The sequence below is a fragment of the Sus scrofa genome, chromosome 8 (genome assembly GCF_000003025.6).
Source record: "Sus scrofa isolate TJ Tabasco breed Duroc chromosome 8, Sscrofa11.1, whole genome shotgun sequence".
NCBI lineage: Eukaryota > Metazoa > Chordata > Mammalia > Artiodactyla > Suidae > Sus > Sus scrofa.
In genome coordinates this window covers 30,886,318-30,907,703 of record NC_010450.4, presented here as the reverse complement: position 1 = coordinate 30,907,703, position 21,386 = coordinate 30,886,318, and the positions used below count along the sequence as shown (strand labels likewise).

The 21,386-nt window shown below is 40.6% G+C and overlaps 1 protein-coding gene across 3 annotated transcripts in view; it reads right to left on the bottom strand.

Moving 5' to 3' along the window:
- UBE2K (ubiquitin conjugating enzyme E2 K) overlaps nucleotides 1-19,920 on the bottom strand; it is a 73,902-nt gene extending 53,982 nt beyond the window's left edge. Inside the window, exon 1 of one of the 3 annotated variants that reach the window (XM_013978606.2) lies at nucleotides 19,648-19,920. Coding sequence is in view for 1 of the 3 variants with exons in the window: in NM_001078671.1 (NP_001072139.1) it covers nucleotides 19,648-19,710 (63 nt within the window). In the remaining 2 variants the exon portion in view is untranslated. The remainder of the gene's footprint in view (nucleotides 1-19,647) is intronic. The other 2 variants (XM_021100521.1, NM_001078671.1) reach the window with 2 other exon arrangements.

The following is a 21,386-nucleotide window of genomic DNA, read 5'->3' as shown; positions in this document are numbered from 1 at the left end:
GAATTATCCATTCGAAATTAAGAATAGACTTTTCAAACAAACCAAAATAGAGGGAATCTGTGGCAAGCAGACCTGCTTTATAAGAAATGTTAAAAGAAATCCTTTAGAAAGAAGGATAATGACACAGATCAGAAACTGTACACAAAGGAAGAGCATTAGAGAAGGAATAAGTGAAGATAAAATAGTTATCTTTCTTATTAACTGATTTACAGATAACTGTACATTCAAAATAATAACAAAGTATTTGGTGATTATAGCGTATGCAAAGTGAAATGAATTAACAGGTTACTATAATAAATGGGAAAGAGGAAATGTGAATTGTTATAAAGCACTACCCATCAAGTAACACAGCACTATTTGAAAGAGCACTTTTAAGTAAATGTGTATGGCAAATTCAAGAGTAACTACTAAAAAAAGGTGGGGTTTTTTTTTGGTTTTTTTTTTTTTTTAAATTTCTAAAATACACAACTGACATGCTAAGAAAGAAGAAAAAAACAGAATCATATACAATGATCAATTAAAACAAGATAAGGCAGGAGTTCCCTGGTGGCCCAGGAGGTTAAGGACCCATCATTGTCACTGCTGTGGCTCAGAGAGTCACTGCTGTAGCGTGGGTTTGATCCCTGGTCCAGGAACTTCTGCATGCTGCAGGTGCAACCAAAAAAAGGGGGGGGATGTTAATATCAATAAACACCTGAGGTTGAGAGACCGCTGTCTACTTCTGTCATCTTTGCACATTTCTTCTAAGTTAGCATGGAAGAAAGGAGGCAGGACTAGGATTGTCTGCATTTCTGATAAATATTAATAGACTGTAAGCTCTCATCTCCACAATCATACCCTATCATCTCCTAAAGCTGCACCTTCTCCAAAATTCATTTCAAGTTTCTCAGATTCCTGACCTCTATGGATTAAATATACTCACTCTGGTACTCCAAATCCAGCTAGCTATTGGCTGGCTTCACTGAAACATCACCACTCTCCCCAACTTTCCTTCGTTACCAATCACCTTTAATGTCCTCACTTCCCTCCTTAACCAGCTTAGATTCCTTGGGCATTCATTATAATCACTCCCTTGGAAATACCCTTGACAACCTGGATACTTTTCTTCCTTAAATGTACTCATATGGCAAAGCCCCAATGCTAATTAAATTCATCCCCCAATTAACTTAAAAAAAAAAAAAAAGTATCTTCCTGTGTCTGCCCCAAGCAGCACTGTTGGAGAAAGAGGCAGGAAACAACCATCATTAATTGGGCTCATGTTCAAGTAAAAGCCACAAATCCCAATGGAAACAACACTGCCCTAAGTGTCTCTGCTCCTAATAAAGATAAGTCCTTCCACTTATGTTAAGAACACCACCCCCTGTTCTTCTCAATTACTTTGCACCTTCAATTACTCCTCCTTTCTTAGCATATAAATTTCTCCCTTCCATCAACATATAAACATACTCTAATATCTAACAGAATTTTTTTAAGAAAATCTCTAAAGCCATGGTCTTCTCCAGTGCTCCCTCTTCTCTGTTCTCCTGTCAAAGACAAAGTCCTTTAAAAAGCTGACCATAGTTGCCAGTTTCTCACCTCATTCCTCTTAACAATCCACTCCAATAAGATATCCATCTTCTCCATTCCAATGAAAATATTCCGTCAAGGTCACCAATATCATCATGTTGCAAACTCAATGGTCATTTTTCCCATTGAGCAGCATGACAAAGTTGACCACCTTCTTCTTAGAACACTGCCTTTTCTTGGTTTCAATGATACCATCCTCTCCTTTGTTAGTTCTTATCAGGTGAACTTCAAAATGTACTAGGACCCAAAACAAAACCAAAAGTTTGTCCTAGACACCTCCTTTTCTAACCAAAATCTCCTAGAGTCAAATCACCCTGTCTAATAAGCTTTAAATTATACTATCTATATATTTATGACGCTCAATTCTCTGATATTACCTCCAGGCTCATAATCAACTGCTTATTCCTCTATCTTCAAACCTAACAAGAACAAAGCAAAATTCTTATCTTCCTTGACCTCCAATGTGCTCCTCCCACTCTTTCTCAACTCAGAAATCAGTACCTTCACTTATCCAGCTGCAAAAAGACAAAAATCGGAGTTTCTATTGTGGCTCAGCAGGTTATGAACCCTAGGAGCATCCGTGAGGATGCAGGTTCCACCCCCGGCCTCAATCAGTGGGTCAAGGATGCAGCATGCCATGAGCTGTGGTGTGAGTTGCAGACTCAGCTCAGATCTGCTGTGGCTGTGGCCAGCAGCTGCAGTTCCAATTCAATCCCTAGCCCAGGAACTTTCCATATGCCAAACAAAAAAGGTGAGGCCCTAAAAAGCAAAAAAAAAAAAAAAAAAAAAAAAAACCTAGCTGTTTTTTCAACTTCTTCACCATTTCTCTGCACCATCGGCAAGCTCCAGCTGACTCCTACCTTAAAACATAACCCAAATACTTCTCTGAAGTCCCCTCTATTTCACTCTAACCCCAAGCAACAATCATTTCTTACCTAGGCTATCTAGAAAGCTGACCAAATGATTTTCCAGAGTTCATTCCTGCCTCCCACCCCCAACCCTGCATGGCAAGCTGCCTAACCAATTTCCTTTCTCCTTTTTAAGTAATGAAACTCTAATTTTAATCAGAGCAATGTATGCAGCTAATAGACATTTCCTAGCCTCGCTTAAACCAAGAAGTGATCATGACACAATCATGAATAAAAAAACAAAAAGAGAGGTCACTGAAAGGGACCTCAGATATCTCTTTCAGGGAGCAAATTCAGGAGGCAAATGCCTTATGCCTTTCCTTTTCTGAAATGCAGATAGGTTGTCTGGTCCTGTGAGCACCATTATGACAGCTTAGGACAATGGTCAAACACCTAAGAATAGTAAATTTAAAGTTAGTAGTAGTCTATTAACACTGTAAAGCTCCTAACCACCAACTCTGGGATACTTCCCTCCAGACTTTTCCTATTTATTTAAATCACTGCTGTTTCTTTTGTTACATCCTGCAAAACTCAACATTAAAGTACTCAACGTTTCCTCATACCTTCAGTGTCAATTCATTCTTCACAAAGCAGCCAAAATGGTCTTTTAAAAACAAATACTAGGGAGTTCCATGATGGTCAGGTGGTTAGGATTCAACACTTTCACCACTGTGGCCCAGGTTCAATCCCTAAGCTGAGAACTGAGATCCCACAAAAAGCCACTGCACACCACAGCCAAAAAAAAATTTTAATAAAATAAAAAACACAAATTCTGTCTTTTGCTTTAAATCTTTAAATTTCCAGTGTCACTTTAAATCCAAACTCCTTATCCTGGGCTTACAACGTTTTATGTGATCCGGCTCTCACACAAACTTACATCTCCAACTTCATTTTGCACCATTCTCTTCCCTTACCCACAACACTTCAGCCATAATAATAACCTTCTTTGGTTGCTTAGACACGGCAAATTCATTCCCACTTTAGGAACTTTAACTATTTCCTCTTATCTGGACTATTCTTCCCCCAGTGGAAATGCCTTTTCTGAATACCCAATCAAGAACAATTATTTTCATCTGTACAATATTAGCTCTGCATTGCATTTATTACTTATTTATTTGCTTTTTAGGGTGGCACCTGTGGCATATGGAAGTTCCCAGGCTAGGAGTCAAATGGGAGCTGCAGCTGCCAGCCTACACCACAGTAACACCAATACCAGATTCTTAACCCATTGAGTGAGGCCAAGGATCAAACCCTCATCCTCATGGATACGAGCCTGATTCGTTATCACTGAGCCACAACGGGAACTCCTATCACTTGTTTATTTGTCTTCCCTTGCTCCACTCACTGCCGTATTCCTTACTCATATCATGGTGCCTAGCATAGAGGGAGACCACAAATATTTGTTAAAGAGCTTGTGGTACTGATAACACAAAGATGGATGAGCCATGATGCCAAGAGTCCAGTAGGAAAGACAGCTTCATATGACTTAAAATTACAGGAGTTCTTGTTGTGGCCCAGTGGAAACAAATCCGACTAGTAGCCATGAGCTTGTGGGTTCTATCCCTGGCCTCACTCAGTGGGTTAAGGATCCAGCATTGCTGTGAGCTGTGGTGTAGTCAGTGGCTACAGCTCCAATTTGACCCCCAGCCTGGGAACTGCCATATGCCGCGGGTGTGGCCCTAAAAGGACAAAGACGAAGAAAAAAAAAAAAAAAGTCTGACACAAATAGCCACCTAAAATCTCACCCAAATACTCAATGACCTAATAATATTACTCTCAGGTATATACCCAAATTCTTACATTTCTGTACCAGCAAGAAGCTAGAAATAACCAAAGTCCAACTCACATATGCATAAAACTGCAATATATTCCATATATGTATATATATATTTTTCCCCCCCTTAAAAAGGAGTTCCCACTGTGGTACAACAAAATCAGCAGCATCTCTGGAGGGTTGGGACACAGATTCAATCCTTGGCCCAGCACAGTGGGTTAAGGATCCATCGTTGCTGCAGCTAGGATGAAGATCAAAACTGAGGCTCAGATCTAAGAATCAGAAAAAATAAGAAAAAAACAAAATACAAAATGTTTTATATCACTGCTGAAAAGCAACAGTATCAGATAATTCACAATTAAGTAGTCAATCGCAAACAGGATGGTTTACGTGAAAACAAAGAAAACCTAAAAGGTAAAGCACCCTGCGGTCACTTGTGAGAAAAGGCTACATGTGTTCAGTAGCCCTGCATTTGTTTGTAACCGCTAGAAAAATCCATAATCACTAAAGGCTGAAAATAATTAAGAGTAACATAGGCCTGTTCTCAACCTAGGCAAAGAGCATGTTCTACAACAGTTCCAAAAGATTAGACATCTATCAGAGATTTGGGGGGAGTACTTTAAATGTTACTAAGCCTACTACATTTCAGACACTATGCTGGATGCTGAAGAGAAAAAGATGAGTAAGAATCCTCAAGGAGGGAGTTCCCGTCGTGGCGCAGTGGTTAACGAATCCGACTAGGAACCATGAGGTTGAGGGTTCGGTTCCTGCCCTTGCTCAGTGGGTTAACGATCCAGCGTTGCCGTGAGCTGTGGTGCAGGTTGCAGACGTGGCTCGGATCCCGAGTTGCTGTGGCTCTGGTGTAGGCCGGTGGCTACAGCTCCAATTCAACCCCTAGCCTGGGAACCTCCATATGCGACGGGAGCGGCCCAAGAAATAGCAACAACAACAACAACAAAAGACAAAAAAAAAAAAAAAAAAAAAAAAAGAATCCTCAAGGAGGAAGTTTAGGATAGCTAGTTAAGGATCTGGCATTATCACTGCTGTGGCTCATGTCGTTGCTACTGCACAGCTTTGAACCCCAGCCCAGCAACTTCTGCATGCCTCAGGCACTCAGTAGGAGCAGAAAGACATATATATGAGTACCAAAAATATAATAACTGCTCTATTAAAAACCTAGACAAAATAATACTAGAGGAACAGAGGTAAACTGTAGGCTCAAGAAAGGCTTATGAGGAGCAGCATTCTAGGATAAGTAGATTTTTCAAAAGGCAAAGAAAAGAGGTAAGGGCTTATTCTGCGCAGAGAACAACTCAACAGAAAGCAACTTAGTATAGCAAAAGGTTAGAGGGAGAGCGAAGGTCTGAGGTATGTTTAGGCATGCAACTAGAATTGATACTTGACAGGAAGTCAGGAAAGGAAGGCTAGAACAATAGTATAAAGGTTTTCATGCAATAAAGGTTATAGTAGCTAAAGGAAAACAAGATCATGTATTAAAAATTAAATCCAGTGCCATGGATTAAAAATCAGAAGGGGACTTAAAGGCAAAGAGAAGTAAATGGGTTAATATGAAAAGGATGTTATGACTGTATGTTTTTTTTTTTTTTTTTTTGCTGTGTAGCACTGAGAACTGTGTCTAGTCACATGATGGAGCATGACAATGGGAGAAAAAAATGTATGTATACATGTATGTGTAACTGGGTCACCATGCTGTACAGCAGAAAATTGACAGAACAATGTAAACCAACCACAATGGAAAAAAAATCATTATATATATAAAAAAATAAGAACTATTTCTATTTTTTGGAAGCGGCTTTTTTTTTTTTTAACGGCTGCACCTGTGGCATAAGGTAGCTTCCAAGCTAGGGGTCTAATTGGAGCTGTAGCTGCAAGCCTACATCACAGCCATGACAACATTGGATTCTTAACCCAGTGAGTGAAGCCAGGGATTGAACCCGAATCCTCACAGATACTACGTTGAGTTCTTAACCCACTGAGCTAAAATGGGAACTCCCAAACTAATTTATTTATTGAATGCACCTGCAGCACATAGACGTACCAGAACCAGGGATTAAACCTGCGCCAGAGCAGCAACCTGAGCCATGGCAGTGACAGCAGGATCCTTAGCTTGCTGAGCCACCAGGGAACTCCTGCAAACTATTTTAATATAAATAGTCCATCTAAGATATGAAAACCTAAAATGATTAACAAAAAGTATGCAAAAGAGGATACAAAGATTCAGTAGATAAATGGAGGACAGGGGAGGAAATCAATAATTAATAAAGGGTAGTAAGAGAAATTGAAGGAAAACCCCAAAGTAGTATCAGAACAACCAGAAGAGCAAAGCTCTAAGTTGCAACTGGAAATGCTGAAGAAAGGTGTACAAATAGACAATTACCAAAAAGTTACTTTGGGAGTTCCCGTCGTGGCGCAGTGGTTAACGAATCCGACTAGGAACCATGAGGTTGAGGGTTCGGTCCCTGCCCTTGCTCAGTGGGTTAACCATCTGGCGTTGCCGTGAACTGTGGTGTAGGTTGCAGACGCGGCTCGGATCCCGCGTTGCTGTGGCTCTGGCGTAGGCCGGTGGCTACAGCTCCGATTCAACCCCTAGCCTGGGAACCTCCATATGCCTCGGGAGCGGCCCAAGAAATAGCAACAACAACAACAACAAAACAACAACAAAAAAAGACAAAAGACAAAAAAAAAAAAAAAGTTACTTTGCACTTGACAATATAGAAGATAATCGTAATGCCTGAAAAATCAGTTTCAATAAGATATGACAGAGATAGAAGAAGCCTGAGTACAGAAACTAAGGAATTAATTGACTGTTTTGTTTGGGGTTTTTTTTGGCCATGCCCACAGTATTCGGAAGTTCCTGAGCCAGGGATCAAACCCATGCCACAGGAGCAACCCAAGTCACTACAGTGACAATGCCAGATCCTTAACCCACTGTACCACAGCAGAACTCCAAGAATGAAAGAACTTTTAAGAACCAAATAAAGGAGAGTATGTTTATGGTAATCAGAGTAGGAAAAGATTTCTTAAAATACAAAAAGCACATCAAACAGGAAAAGACAAATTTAACTACTTTAAAATTAAACTTCAGTAAGATAAAAGATACGATAAAAGTTAAATGAAATAAGTCCATACAACAAATAATGTATAATAGAGTAGTCAAATTCATAGAGACAGAAAAGTAGAATGGTGACTGCCAGGGGCTGGACACCAGAGAAGTAAGGAATTAGCGTTTAACAGGTACAAAGTTTCAGTTTTTTTTGTTTGTTTGTTTGTTTGTTTTTGTCTTTTTAGGGCCCCACCTTCAGCACAGAGAATTTCCCAGGCTAGAAGCTGAATTAGAGCTGCAGCTGCCGGCCTATGCCACTGCCATAGCCACAGCCACGCCAGATCTTAGCCACACCTGTGACCTACAACGAAGCCTGGGACAATGCCCAATGCTTAACCCACTGAGTAAGGCCAGGGATCAAACCCACATCCTCATGGATATTTGTCAGGTTCTTAACCCGCTATGCCACCACGGGAACTTGCCGAAGTTTCTGTTTTACAAAATGCATACTCTTGGAGATGGATGGCGGTATTGGTTGCACAACAATGTGAACCTACTCAATGCCACTGAAATTGTACACTTAAAAATATATAAGATCAGGAATTCTCTTGTGGCACAGCAGGTTAAGAACCCGGTGTCACTGCAGTGGCCCAGATCACTGCTATGGCGAGGTTCGATCCCTGGCTCAGGAACTTTCACACACCGGCACAGCCAAAAATAAAAAATTAAATCAAAAAAATATATACACACAAGATGGAAAGTTTAATGTTGTGTATTTTTTTTTTTTGGTCTTTTTTTTAGGGCCACACCTGCAGCATGTGGAGGTTCCCAGGCTAGGGGTCGTATTGGAGCTGTGGCCACCGCCTACTCCAGAGCCACAGCAACACAGGATCCAAGTCATGTCTGCGACTTACACCACAGCTCACAGCAACACCAGATTCTTAACCCACTGAGCAAGGCCAGGGATGGAACCCGCAACTTCATGGTTGCTAGTTGGATTTGTTTCCCCTGCGCCACAACAGGAACTCCAAATGTTGTGTATTTTACAATTTTTTAAAAACAGCATAAAAAATGATAAAAGTTAGAAATTAAGGCACATAGTCCATCAACAGAGGAGTGGATAAAGATGTGGTACATATACACAATGGAATATTACTCAGCCATTAAAAGGAACAAAACACCAGCATTTTTAGCAACGTGGATGGACCTAGAAATTATGTTAAGTGAAGTCAGTCAGACAATGAGACACCAACATCATATGCTATCACTGACATGTGGAATCTGAAAAAAGGACACAATGAACTTCTTTGCAGAACAGATACTGACTCACAGACTTTGAAAAATTTAGGGTTTCCAAAGGAGACATTTTGGGGGGTGGGGGGATATGCTGGGGGTGTGGGATTCAAATCCTATAAAATTGGATTGTGACGATCCTTGTACAACTATGAATGTAATAAATTCATTGAGTAATTAAAAAAAAGAAATTAAGCCACGTAACGAAAGTAGATAAAAGTACACAGATATAAAAAGAATTCCTACAAATCAATAGGAAAAAATACAAACCACACAAATTCTTAAAAATGACTACAGAAAATACTAAATTTGCAAAAGAAAGCCTTATGGGAAATAAACACATAAAAAATATGCTTAATATCTCTACTGACTAGGGAAATGAAAATAGCTACCATTTCGCATTCATCAGACCAACAAAAACCTAAATCTTGGAAATGTCAGGTCACTAGAATTCTTATATACTTCTAGAGGGAGTATAAATTGATAACAATCATGGTGAGAACAATGATGCAATATCCAGTCATGCACAAGATGCAAATACACTCAGATTCTATAATTCCACTTCCCAGAAAAACCCTTATGTATTCAAGAAAACATTTACAATAATGTTCAATGCATCCTTTTTCATAATCACTAAAAGTTGGAACTATATGCCATCAACAGGAGAATAAATTCTTAAAACTGTGACATGGAATAGTATACTTACTATATACAGTTGACCCTTGAACAATGAGGGGGTTGGGGTGTCAACCATCTACTCAGACGAAAATCCAAGTATAACTTATAGCTGGCCCTCCATATACGCAGTTCCTCCACAACTATGCATTTGGTCACCAGCAGATCTTAGTACTACAGTATTTACTACCAAAAAAAAAAATCCGCATATAAGTAGACTCATGCATGTTGACCAAGGGTCAACTACAGTTTAAAACTGAAGTACAGTGGGAGTTCCCACTGTAGCAAAGTGGAAATGAGTCTGACTGGTATCCATGAGGATGGGGGTCTGATCCCTGGCCCCACTCAGTGGATTAAGGATTCAGAGCTGCCGTGAGCTGTGGTGTAGGCCGACAGCTATAGATGTGATTCGATCCCTAGCCTGGGACCTTCAATAGGCCTCGAGTGTGGCTCTAAAAAGACCAAAACAAAACCTTGAAGAACTAGAGCGATATGCATTGTCACAGATAAATCTCAAAAAACAATGCTGGGAAGAAAAATCATAGATGTAGAATATTACAAACACCTATGAAAAGTTTTTTTAAAAAACTTTGAAATACTAAAAAATGATTTTATACTCAAAAATACTATGTTTAGGAGTTCCCATCGTGGTGCAGTAGAAATGAATCCAACTAGGAACCATGACGTTGCGGGTTCAATCCCTGGCCTTGCTCAGTGGATTAAGGATCTGGTGTTGCCATGAGCTGTGGTGTACGTCGTAGACGCGGCTCGGATCCCCCATTGCTGTGACTCTGGCATAGGCCGGTGGCTACAGCTCCGATTAGACCACTAGCCTGGGAACCTCCATATGCCGTGGGTGCGGCCCTAAAAGGACAAAAGACAAAAAAAAACCCCAAAACCAAAAAACTATGTTTATCAATAATAAAAACAAAAATATGAATGGGAAGGATATACTCTACTTCAGCATAGTTACTTCTGAGAAAAAGAGAGAATGGAATGAATAAAGAAAAAGTTACAAAATAAGATTTATTTATTTATTTTTATTTCTTTGGAAGTTGATAAAGGGCTTAACCCAGTAGAAGGATTAAGATCTATTAAATCTGGGCCACATATATAAAGCCATTCATATATTATTTTTTAATACCCTAGGTCTAGAATGCAATTTTTAAAAACACCTTTAAAAATAATGGTAGGAAGTAAGCAATAGATATGATTGTACTCTGTTCTTTCCACCATAATCAGTAAATGATTTGGAGTCAGAGATCCTGTTTTAAACCCCTGTTCCACCAACAAATTACTTAATTTCCTCAGAGCTGCAACTTTATAACCTGTAAAACACCCATCTCATAAGGCTGTCACACATATAAAATATCAGATAGTAGGCATTCAACTATAGGTAGTTGTTATTTTTTTTTCCGGAAGTTATTATTTTAAATTTGTAGTATGAGCAAAGAACTAAAGAAGGAAAAGAACAAGGGATTTGAATGAAATGAACTTGTCTCATCTTTTCGGAATTACATAATAGAACATAGATGTCAAATGGATGTTACTGTCACTTTCTAGCTTGTAAGACCCAATTTTAAAATAAGGACCTTACAAAGGTATTCAAGATTACACACCACAGGATGAGAATCTGGATTCCACTGTTCAGTTAAAGAAGACCAGAGTCATGTCAAGAAATTCAAAATAACAAATGGCCAACAAGCACATGAAAAAATGCTCAACATCACTGATTATTAGAGAAATGCAAATCAAAACTACTATGAAGTACCACTTCACACCAGTCAGAATGGCCATCATCAGTAAGTCCACAAATAACAAATGCTGGAGAGGGTATGGAGACAGGGGAACCCTCCCGCACTGCTGGTGGGAATGTAAACTGGTGCAACCACTATGGAAAACAGTATGGAGGTACCTTAGAAAACTATACATAGGATTACCATATGACCCAGCAATCCCACTCTTGGGCATATATCCAGACAAAACATTCTCTGAAAAAGACACATGCACCTGTATGTTCACTGAAGCACTATTCACAATAGCCAAGACATGGAAACAGCCTAAATGTCCATCAACAGATGAATGGATTAAGAAGATGTGGCATACACACATATACACACACAAATACTACTCAGCCATAAAAAAGAAAATAATGCCTTTTTCAACAACATGGATGGAACTAGAGACTCATACTAAGTGAAGTCAGAAAGAGAAAGACAAATACTATATGATATCACTTATATCTAGAAATTATATCTAGCACAAATGATCCTCTCCACAGAAAAGAAAATCATGGACATGGAGAACAGACTTGTGGTTGTCAAAGGGGAGAGGGAGGGAGTGGGATGGACTGGGGATTTGGGGTTAACAGATGCAAACTTTTGCCTTTGGAATGGATAAGCAATGGGATCCTGCTGTGTAGCACTGGGAACTATGTCTGGTCACTTGTGACAGAGCATGATAATGTGAGAAAAAAGACTGTATACATGTATGTGTGACTGGGTCACCTTGCTGTGCAGTAGAAAACTGACAGAACACTGTAAACCAGCTATAATGGAAAAAATAAAAATCACTATAAAAAAACACACACACACATTACCCCATATTATCTGAAAGCCTCCCAAATAATTTACTACTTCTTCACTTAGAAAGATCATCTTAACACAAGCTCTTCTTCAATTTATAACTGTCTCCTAAAGACTAGGCACCATCTTCAGAACAAAGCCCAAATACATTCTTTCATATTCCTCTTGGCCACCAGCCCCACAGGATGCCTGCACACAAAGAAACGTTATCAGAAGTACAAAGTCGGAGTTCCCGTCGTGGCGCAGTGGTTAACGAATCCGACTAGACCATGAGTCGGGTTCGATCCCTCCTTGCTCAGTGTTACGATCCGCGTTGCCGTGAGCTGTGGTGTAGGTTGCAGACGCGGCTCGGATCCTGCGTTGCTGTGCTCTGGTGTAGGCCGGTGCTACAGCTCCGATTCAACCCTAGCCTAACTCCATATGCGCGGAGCCCAAGAAATAGCAACAACAACAACAACAACAAAAAAAAAAAAAAAAAGACAAAAAAAAAAAAAAAAAAAAAGAATACAAAGTCATGTTAAGCCTTTTCTTGAGACAAATACATATAGAGCTATCACAAAACCATTGAAGGAAATCTTTATGATTCAAGAACAATAAGCAGAGTATGAAAGTCTAGTTAATTTTGACATCTTAACAGCTATCCATTTGCTGAATATTTCAAGCATTACTCTAAGTACTCTTAAGACTCTTTATTTACAGACAAGACAGAGAAAAGTTACTGCTGTAGGTATTAAGCAGAAAAGGCAGGGCTGAAAGCAAATCTAATTTCAAAGCCCACACTCTTTTTTTCATTTTTCAGCCACACCCAAACATGTTCCCAGGACAGGGACTGAATCAAGCCACAGCTGCATCCTAACCCATAGCTGCAGCAATGCCAAATCCTTAAGCCACTGCACCACACAGCAGGATCTCCTCCAAAGCCCACACTCTTAATCACTAAGCTTAACTTACTATTTTATGCTTAGGGAACTAAATATCTCTGCCCCGTGGCAAATTTAAGTTCTCATACCACCAGAGAAAAGCAAAATATATTTAAATACAATACACAATATTGAACTGTCTCCCACTGCTATACTTAACATTTTATTAGTATTCAGCTTTTATATTATTGTTTATGAAACGGATAGTCCCATAAAGCAACCATATATAATGGTTGGAGTAAACTGGTATGCAAAAAGCCTGAGTAGGAGTTCCTGTCGTGGCACAGTGGAAACGAATCTGACTAGGTACAATGAGGTTGTGGGTTCGATCCCTGCCCTTGCTCAGTGGGTTAAGGATCCGGCATTGCTGTGAGCTGTGGTGCAGGTTGCAGACGCAGCTTGGATCCTGCGTGGCTGTGGCTGTGGCACAGGCTAGCAGCTGTAGCTCCAATTCCACTCCTAGCCTGGGAACCTCCATGTGACACTGGTGCAGACCTAAAAAGCCCAAAACAAACAAACAAACAAACAAACAAAAAAACAAAAACCCCAAAACAGCCCGACTAAAGTTCACCATTAAATAGATTTGTGTCACTGAGCAACAATCAATCTCTCTAGGCTTTAGTTTCCTGACCTTATAGGAGTTTGGTCTAGATCTAATATCTCTTTCAACTATAACATTTAACACATTTTCTAAGACATTGTTAAAAGATTTTGAAAGGCATCTTTTGAAAACCTTCAAAATTAAATCACATAGCATATGCTCTTATGTCTATCCATTTAACGAAACATACTCAAAACTGATCTGTGCTACCAGAGGAAAGTGACAGGAAAGGAGTAAGGGGTTTGGAGACTTTTTTTTTTTTTTTTTTGTCTTTTTAGGGCGCACTCGCAGCATGTGGAGGTTTCCAGGCTAGGGGTCTAATCTGAGCTGTAGCCACTCGCCTTTGCCACAGCAACACCAGATCCGAGCAGCATCTGCAACCTACACCATAGCTGACGGCAACGCAAGATCCCCAACCCACTGAGTGAGGCCAGAGATTGAACCTGCAACCTCATGGTTCCTAGTCGGATTTGTTTCCACTGCGCCACGATGGGAACTCTGATTTGGAGATTCTGATGGTGCTGGTAATATTTATATTTGGGTGCTGATCACACTTTATCTTATGTACATCACCATATATTACCTTGATACAAAAAAGGTTTTCTCCCCCAAAGATAACTTAGGTATTCGAACATCACAACTATGTTTGTGTATGTCAAGAGCTGTGCAACCTTTTTATTAATAAATATATAAATATGGGAGTTCCTGTCGTGTCACAGTGAAACGAATCCGACTAGGAACCATGAGGTTGCAGGTTCGATCTCAGGCCTTGCTCAGTGGGTTAAGGATCCGGCATTGTCGTGAGCTGTGTTGTAGGTCGCAGACGCAGCTCAGATCTGGTGTTCCTGTGGCTGTGGTGTAGGCCAGCAGCTACAGCTCCGATTAGACCCCTAGCCTGGGAGCCTCCATATGCCCTAGGTGCAGCCCTAAAAAGACAAAAATAAATACATAAATAAATGTGTTTCTTGCCTAATTTTGTCAATAATCCCTGCTCCCTGGTATCAATTTAGGTGTCTACTGAAGAGATCATTTTCTTATACAGTATTCCTGTATTTTCTTTAGAACAGTCTCCTGAAATTTGAGGTCAGTCTTAACTTTCCTTTGGAACCTAGTTCAAAAACTTACCTACATATATATACATACCCTCAGAACTTCCACAGCATCTATTCTCTGCATCTAACATTTTTTTTCTATCTCCAACCAGGTAAGTCTTTTAGGGCTATTGTCAACATGCTCAGTAAATGTTGCTAAAAAATAAGGAAAGAATTCTGGGCCAGGGACTGAAACTGCACTGCAGTTGCAGCCTGTGCCACAGCTGTGACAAGGCCAGATCCTTAACCTGCTGCATCACAAGGGAACTTCCAGGAATACATATTCTTTACAAAGGACTGACATGCTAAGGGATCCCAGATGCATCTAAATCTATGCGTCATGGACAGAGATCAAAGTCTTTATTAAAAACAAACAAAAACAAAAACCAAAAAAACCAAGAAATGCACCCCAAACAGTATCACTTGGACAGGCTTAGAATTTTTTTTTAACCTGACCTATAAAGCTTTCCTTGCTTAACCCACACCTAGAACCTCATAAGGCACACTATTTAAATAAGCTACACCGAACTATCACCTACATAACTATTTTTCTGTTAAAAAAAAAAATTGTTCAAATTCTGGTCACATTAATTTACAATAGGAAATTTCATCTTTCTCTTTAAATCAAAAAGTATAAAGTTCAGGAGTTCTCTTGTGGCACAACGTGTTAAGGATCTGGTGATGTCACTGCAGTGGCTTAGGTTGCTGCTGTAGTGCAGGTTAAATCCCTGACCCAGGAACTTCCACACGCCATAGGCAGAGCCAAAGAGGAGAAAAGTTTAAAACAAAAAGTTAATGATTAATTGATAAGGGGCAAAGTCTTAAAAACAAAAACAGAATGTTCAAAGCTAGCAGTAACCACGCTATATAATTTTCTGTATCCTTACTGTCCATTCATATTTTAGATAATTTATACTACATATCTTACATAGTTAACAGTCCTAAATGTTCTTCTAAAGAGTTCTGTCTATAGCAGTGGTTCTCAACATTTGGCAAAGTCTGGAGACATTTTTAGTCAATACAATTGACAGGAAGAGAGTAAGGAGGTGGGGGAAAGACTGGCTGTGCTACTGGCATCTAATGCTATTAGTCAGAGATACTGCTAAACATCCTACAATGCACAGGAGAACCACCCACAACAAAGAATTCATTATATGCCCCAAATGTCAATAGTGCCAAGGTTGGAAAAACCATGGTCTACAGAAACCAAGAGACTTTCTTCTGAAGATCTGCAACTAGTTCTATACAGAATAATCTAGATCAAATATATAAAACGTAAAATAACAATACAAAAATCCATTAAAATGCTTAAGAAAAACTTATACAATAGTAGTTTTCAAAAAATCAATTTGTTAATGCCGTTGATTTAAATACTCCTTGAGGATCCTAGAAATGTAGCAAAGCGAAGCTACAATATGAAAAAAACCTGCAGGTACCATACACAAGAACAAGCAAAAAAGTATGTACACTGATTTAAGGGTGTTTTACTTCACTGAGCCTTTTTTTTTTTTTGGTCTTTTTAGAGCTGCACCCACGGCATATGGAGGTTCCCAGGCTAGGGGTCGAACTGGAATTGGAACTGTAGTCACTGGCCTATGTCACGGCCATGGCAACACAAGATCTGAGCCATGTCTGTGACCTATACCAGAGCTCACAGCAATGCTGGATCCTTAACCCACTGAGAGAAGCCAGGGACTGAAGATGTATCCTTACGGATACTAGTCAGTCAGATTCGCTTCCGCTGAGCCACGAAGGGAACGCCTATTTCACTGAGCTTTGAATTTAAAAATATTTGGGGGTTTGTTTTAATGGCCGCACCCGTGGCATAGGAAGTTCCCAAGCCAGGAACTGAATTGGAGCTGCAACTGCAACCTATGCCACAGCTGCAGCAATGCTAGATCCTTTAACCCACTGTGCCACAACAGGAACTCTTAAAAGTATTTTGCATATTGAAATGCAAGCAAAATTTTAATTACACGTAACATTTATTTTAATGCTTAAACTAACAAGTTAGGTTGTGTTTAAATCCTTTAATCAGTAATACAAATCAGGCTCCAGTTTTTTCGGTCGTTTTAGTCCCATACCTGAAGCATATGGAAGTTCCCAGGCTAGGGGTCAAATGAGAGCTACAGTTACCGGCCTACATCACAGCCACAGCAACACCAGATCAGAGCCTGGGATCCTACACCACAGCTGATGGCAATGCCAGATCCTTAACCCACTGAGCGAGGCCAAGGATCGAACCTGCATCTTCAGGGATGCTCGTCAGATTCGGTTCTGATGAGCCACAAAAGGAACTCCAGGATCTTTTTTTTTTTTTTTTTTGGCCACACCTGTGGCATGCAGAAGTTCCTGGGCCAGGGACTGAACCCATGCCACAGCAGCAATCCAGCCACTGCAGTGACAATGCTGGATCCTTAACCTGCTGAGCCACAGAGGAACTCCTAAGAGGGATCTTCTGATGCCAGTTGCCCGGGACACCCAAGTCCCCCACCCAGAAGCAATCAACACTACCAATTTCTCATTAATCCTTTCACCTATACAAACAAATACACGTATCTCCCCAGAAATGGTGGCCTCCTCCCACTATTCTGCACTGTGCTTTTCACACTGATCTGGGAGGCTATATTTTAACAACACACTCCAAGAATGGCCACTTACAACTTCTTAGAGCCAGAATTCAGCAAATGTCAGTTATCTTTTCACAAAGGCACTTAAAAAGGCGCGGGGTTGGAGAGGAGTCCTTAAACCATTCCTAGTAAGCACAACCATATGAAATAAACTTTAGTAAAATGAAGATTTACATAGGTGACATGAGGAAATACTTGACTATCTGACAAGCCATTCAAATATTGCCTTTACATACATTAAAAAAGAAATACATGGACTGTATTATAAGTTCTTCAATGAGTTGAAAATAATATAATCCAATTATAGAACTGGGCTTATTAAAATATCAATGAAATAAAATATTGGTGAAAATAAAACTATTTATTGGTTATATTCCAAAATTAAATTACCTGACCCTTTTCTAAATGTTCTTTGCAACTTACTTTCTGGAAGATGTTTCCTTTCAGATTTATAAAGGCACTCTTGTTAAAAAAATAAAATGTTTGTATTTTCTACTTTCTTCCTCTGAAACACTTACTTGACAGCAAGATTTCATCATCCCTTACATGTAATTTTAACAATATGCATTACTAAAGCAATACAAGATTTCTTTTAAGCTTCAATTTAAGTACTAAGAATATTGTGAAAAGTCACCTCACAATATGCAATCAGATCATATGAATTACGAGAACAGTACTTACCACTTTTAAGTAACAGAAAATAAAGCGTTAAAATCTTATATTTCAGGCTTGTACAACCATATTAGAGAAATGTTTTAGGCTACTAGCAATATTACCCGCAATCTTCTATTAGGAATATATATGTCAACTATCCTGGAATATATTTTCTTATTAAACAAGAATTTAGAATCATTGTTTCATTGTATTGTCAGTACAAGCATTTATGACTCTATTTCTACAATGTACCACAAAAATACAAAGTCATCCTTCCATTCAGAGTTTTGGCACCTGAACAAATACAGAGGTCAGAGTTCATACACATGCTCGGTAAAACCAATTATTACTCACATAACTATTACATTCAATAAATCTGCTGGTGTTTGGCATTTTTTAGTAATTTTAAAGAATTTTCTGCAAGTCTAATTGGAAAGACTCGGTGGCACAAATATAGTTCAAGTGCTATCAGACTTATATCCAGAATTCATCACATACTTAGAATGCTAAATTTCACAAATCACTGAGCTCGTCAAAGTATTGATATAAGAGAAAAACACATATAGTAATGATACTTTCAATAATGGTGTGTGATATTTTGAAAATAACCATTCAATATGCTCAATCTTTCTTTGTTGAATCCAACAAGGAAAAACAACCTAGCATTCTCGTTGATTTGGGTATGAAAAATTACACTGATTCATAATTGAGTCAAATTACTAAATTACTAAAACATTTAAAACATATTAATAAATGTGGCCAACACTAGAGTGTTCTACAGGACTCAAGAGGAGCTTGAGACAAAAAAACTTTTTAATCCTTTCAGATAGATGTTGGGATAAGGAGATATAACAATGTATTTATTAATCTGCTGAAATGTCATGTTTAATAAGGAGATATAACAATGTATTAATCTGCTGAAACCTCATGTTTTTTTTAATAGCACTGTTTTTCAATAGTAAGAATCAAGTTAACTATGAGGGACATCATAATGAAGTTTCATGGCACAACACAGCAGTGTCACAGAGGCAATGTCTTAAAACAGACTCTGATCTGTAACTTGTAAACATTTTAAAATAAGCTACTCATACACTCCATTATATGTCCTAATCCCAGCTATAAATATTTAAATGTCTTTAACACACCAAACAACCTGCCTTTACCTAGTCAAAAAGCTTTAGGTGCCTACAAAAAAGAGGCCTAGGATTTGGGGGTAAGTGGAAATGAGATAATTCTCTAACATGGAATTAATTTCCTATCTCAAGTGGCAATGCCCTTATCCCCCACTTAAACAATATAGACAGTACCCCATTATGTCTTGCTCTCTCTTCCAACACCCAACTAAAAGGGAGTAACTCTGAACGGCCTTCTTTCATCAATACCTAGGAACTCTCATCGCTCCTTCCCTAAGGAAAGGACAGCGGCGGCCAGATCGGCTACAACCCAGAATACCCTTAAAAGTGAGGGCCTTTGAGCAGCGCAGCTCTCGGGATCCAGTTACCACCTTTCCCCTTCCCCCAACCTACTTCCCGGGTTTTCTCAGGCTCGGCCTGCTCACTCCCCACCCTACAACCACACTTCCAGCTGTTGCCACTATCTAGGGGCTCTTTCAAGAGCTCACACCCCGCGTCTAAGCGCCCCCTTCTCCATCTGCCCCCCCCAATCTGATTCCTCTCCAGATCACCCGCCCGCGAGACCGTCCATCCCAGGGCCCTGGAAGGGGAGGGGAAGGCGGCGGAAGGAGGGGGAGACTGCTGCTTCCCCACAGGCAGAAGGGCGGCCGCAAAGAGGGCCACTCGGGCGTTACTAGGGATATTGGGGACGCCAGTGGAAGGACCCTCCCGCCATGGGCTGAGGTGGGGGACGTTCGGGAGTTCATTTCTGACCTCCTCGCTCTTCAGCACCTCCTTGAACTCCCGCTTGATTCGCTGCACCGCGATGTTGGCCATGTCTCCGCCCGCAGCTGATTCGTACCCGCCTCCTCCGCCACCGCTACGACCACCGCCACCGCCGCCACCTCTTCCTCCACCGCCTCCTCCCTCGGCGATTCACACCAGAGCACACGAACGCTGCCACTGCCACTCCGGCCGCCGCGCTCTCCTCAGTGTGGAATCACCTCCGCGCCCGGCCACCAAAATGGCGCCAGGTCCGCGCCTGCGCACGACGCTGACCTGACCGGGCGGCGCAGCCGCTCCCGTTGTAGCCCCATACGCCTCAGCTGCGAACCCGCGCCGCGCCGCCCCGCGCCGCGCGTCTCTGCCCGAGCTGCGGCCGCGTGGCTCCGCCCTGCCGGCGTCTGAGGCCTGGAGGGTGCGGCTTCCGCGCTGGTCAGCGCTGCCCCGGCCTCCTCGGTCCTCTCAGGCGTCTCTGCCCCTCTTCGAACCAGGTGTATGGTCCAGGCTTCCAGACCGTGGCCTGTAACCGAAGGTTCGAGTCCAGCCTGACGGGTTCACGCGGCTCCACTCGGTTTGGAGCGCCGCCCTGACTCAGCCAGACCCAGAACCCACAGGCTTAGTGTGCCTGCCTGTGTTTAGTGTCTGAAAACACTGTCCTGGAATTCAGTCTGGCCTATTTTTTCTTGGTGTAGGCCCGGCAAATGCACTGAGGTTCATTTTTGTTATGAAGCTCTTACGGTGCTGCTATTACTACGATCATTCCAGGATCTTAACAGGTACAACAAATTATAAAGTTAAGTATGGGTCTCATCAATTTTATTTGAGACCAGTACTCCATGGAATTTAGAAGCCAGGTGTTGATCTTTGACCTGCTTAGGTAATTAATACCAAGCCCTGGAACTAAAACCATAGTTTTGGAACTCGAATGTACATTAGGATCCCTGAATAACTTGTTAAAAAATAAAAAGAAAACGGATTGCTGGGCCCCATTCCTAGAGTATAGGGTGGGCCTAATAATTTGCATTTGTAACAAGTTCCCAGATGCAGCTGCTCCTGCCGCTGCTTCTGGAGCCACACAGTGGGAACCACTGAACATGTGAAAATAGTTTATATATTAAAGTGAAAAATGGAGTAGTAGATGTTTCTTGGGCGAGAAGGGCAGCTTTACTTACTTAAACCTAGGATCTACAACTGTGCCTGGTGCCTATTAAGGCCCTTAATAAATATTGAATGAATAAATGAGTAACGATAAGACTAAAATGTTTTAAATGGAAAGTAAATTTGAAAGCGGTTGCTAAAGTTTCCAATAAGTAATATGGTTGTGGATTTGGGGGGGTTTTGAGTGTTTTTTTCTTTTGGCCGAGCCTGCGGCATTTGTAAGTTCCTGGACCAGAGATCGAACCCTCGACATAACTGTGACCCAAGCCGCTGCAGTGACAAGGCCAGACCCTTAACCCACTGCAGCACAAAGGAACTCCTAGGTAATATGGTTTTGATGCTGAGAGGTGCTTTGAATAGAAAACATTTTGTAATAAGTAATTATGTTTATTTAGAAGTTATATTAAAGTCACTTCTTTCACTATGTTTCTAATAGGATACTTTAACCAATCAGTAAAGTATCCTATTAGAAGAATATCACGAAATCACCGTCTCAGCAAAAATTACTGAAATTGTGGCACTGAAAAAGAAAGTAAGCACTTGGAGTGAACCACTCACGGAGGCACTTGGCA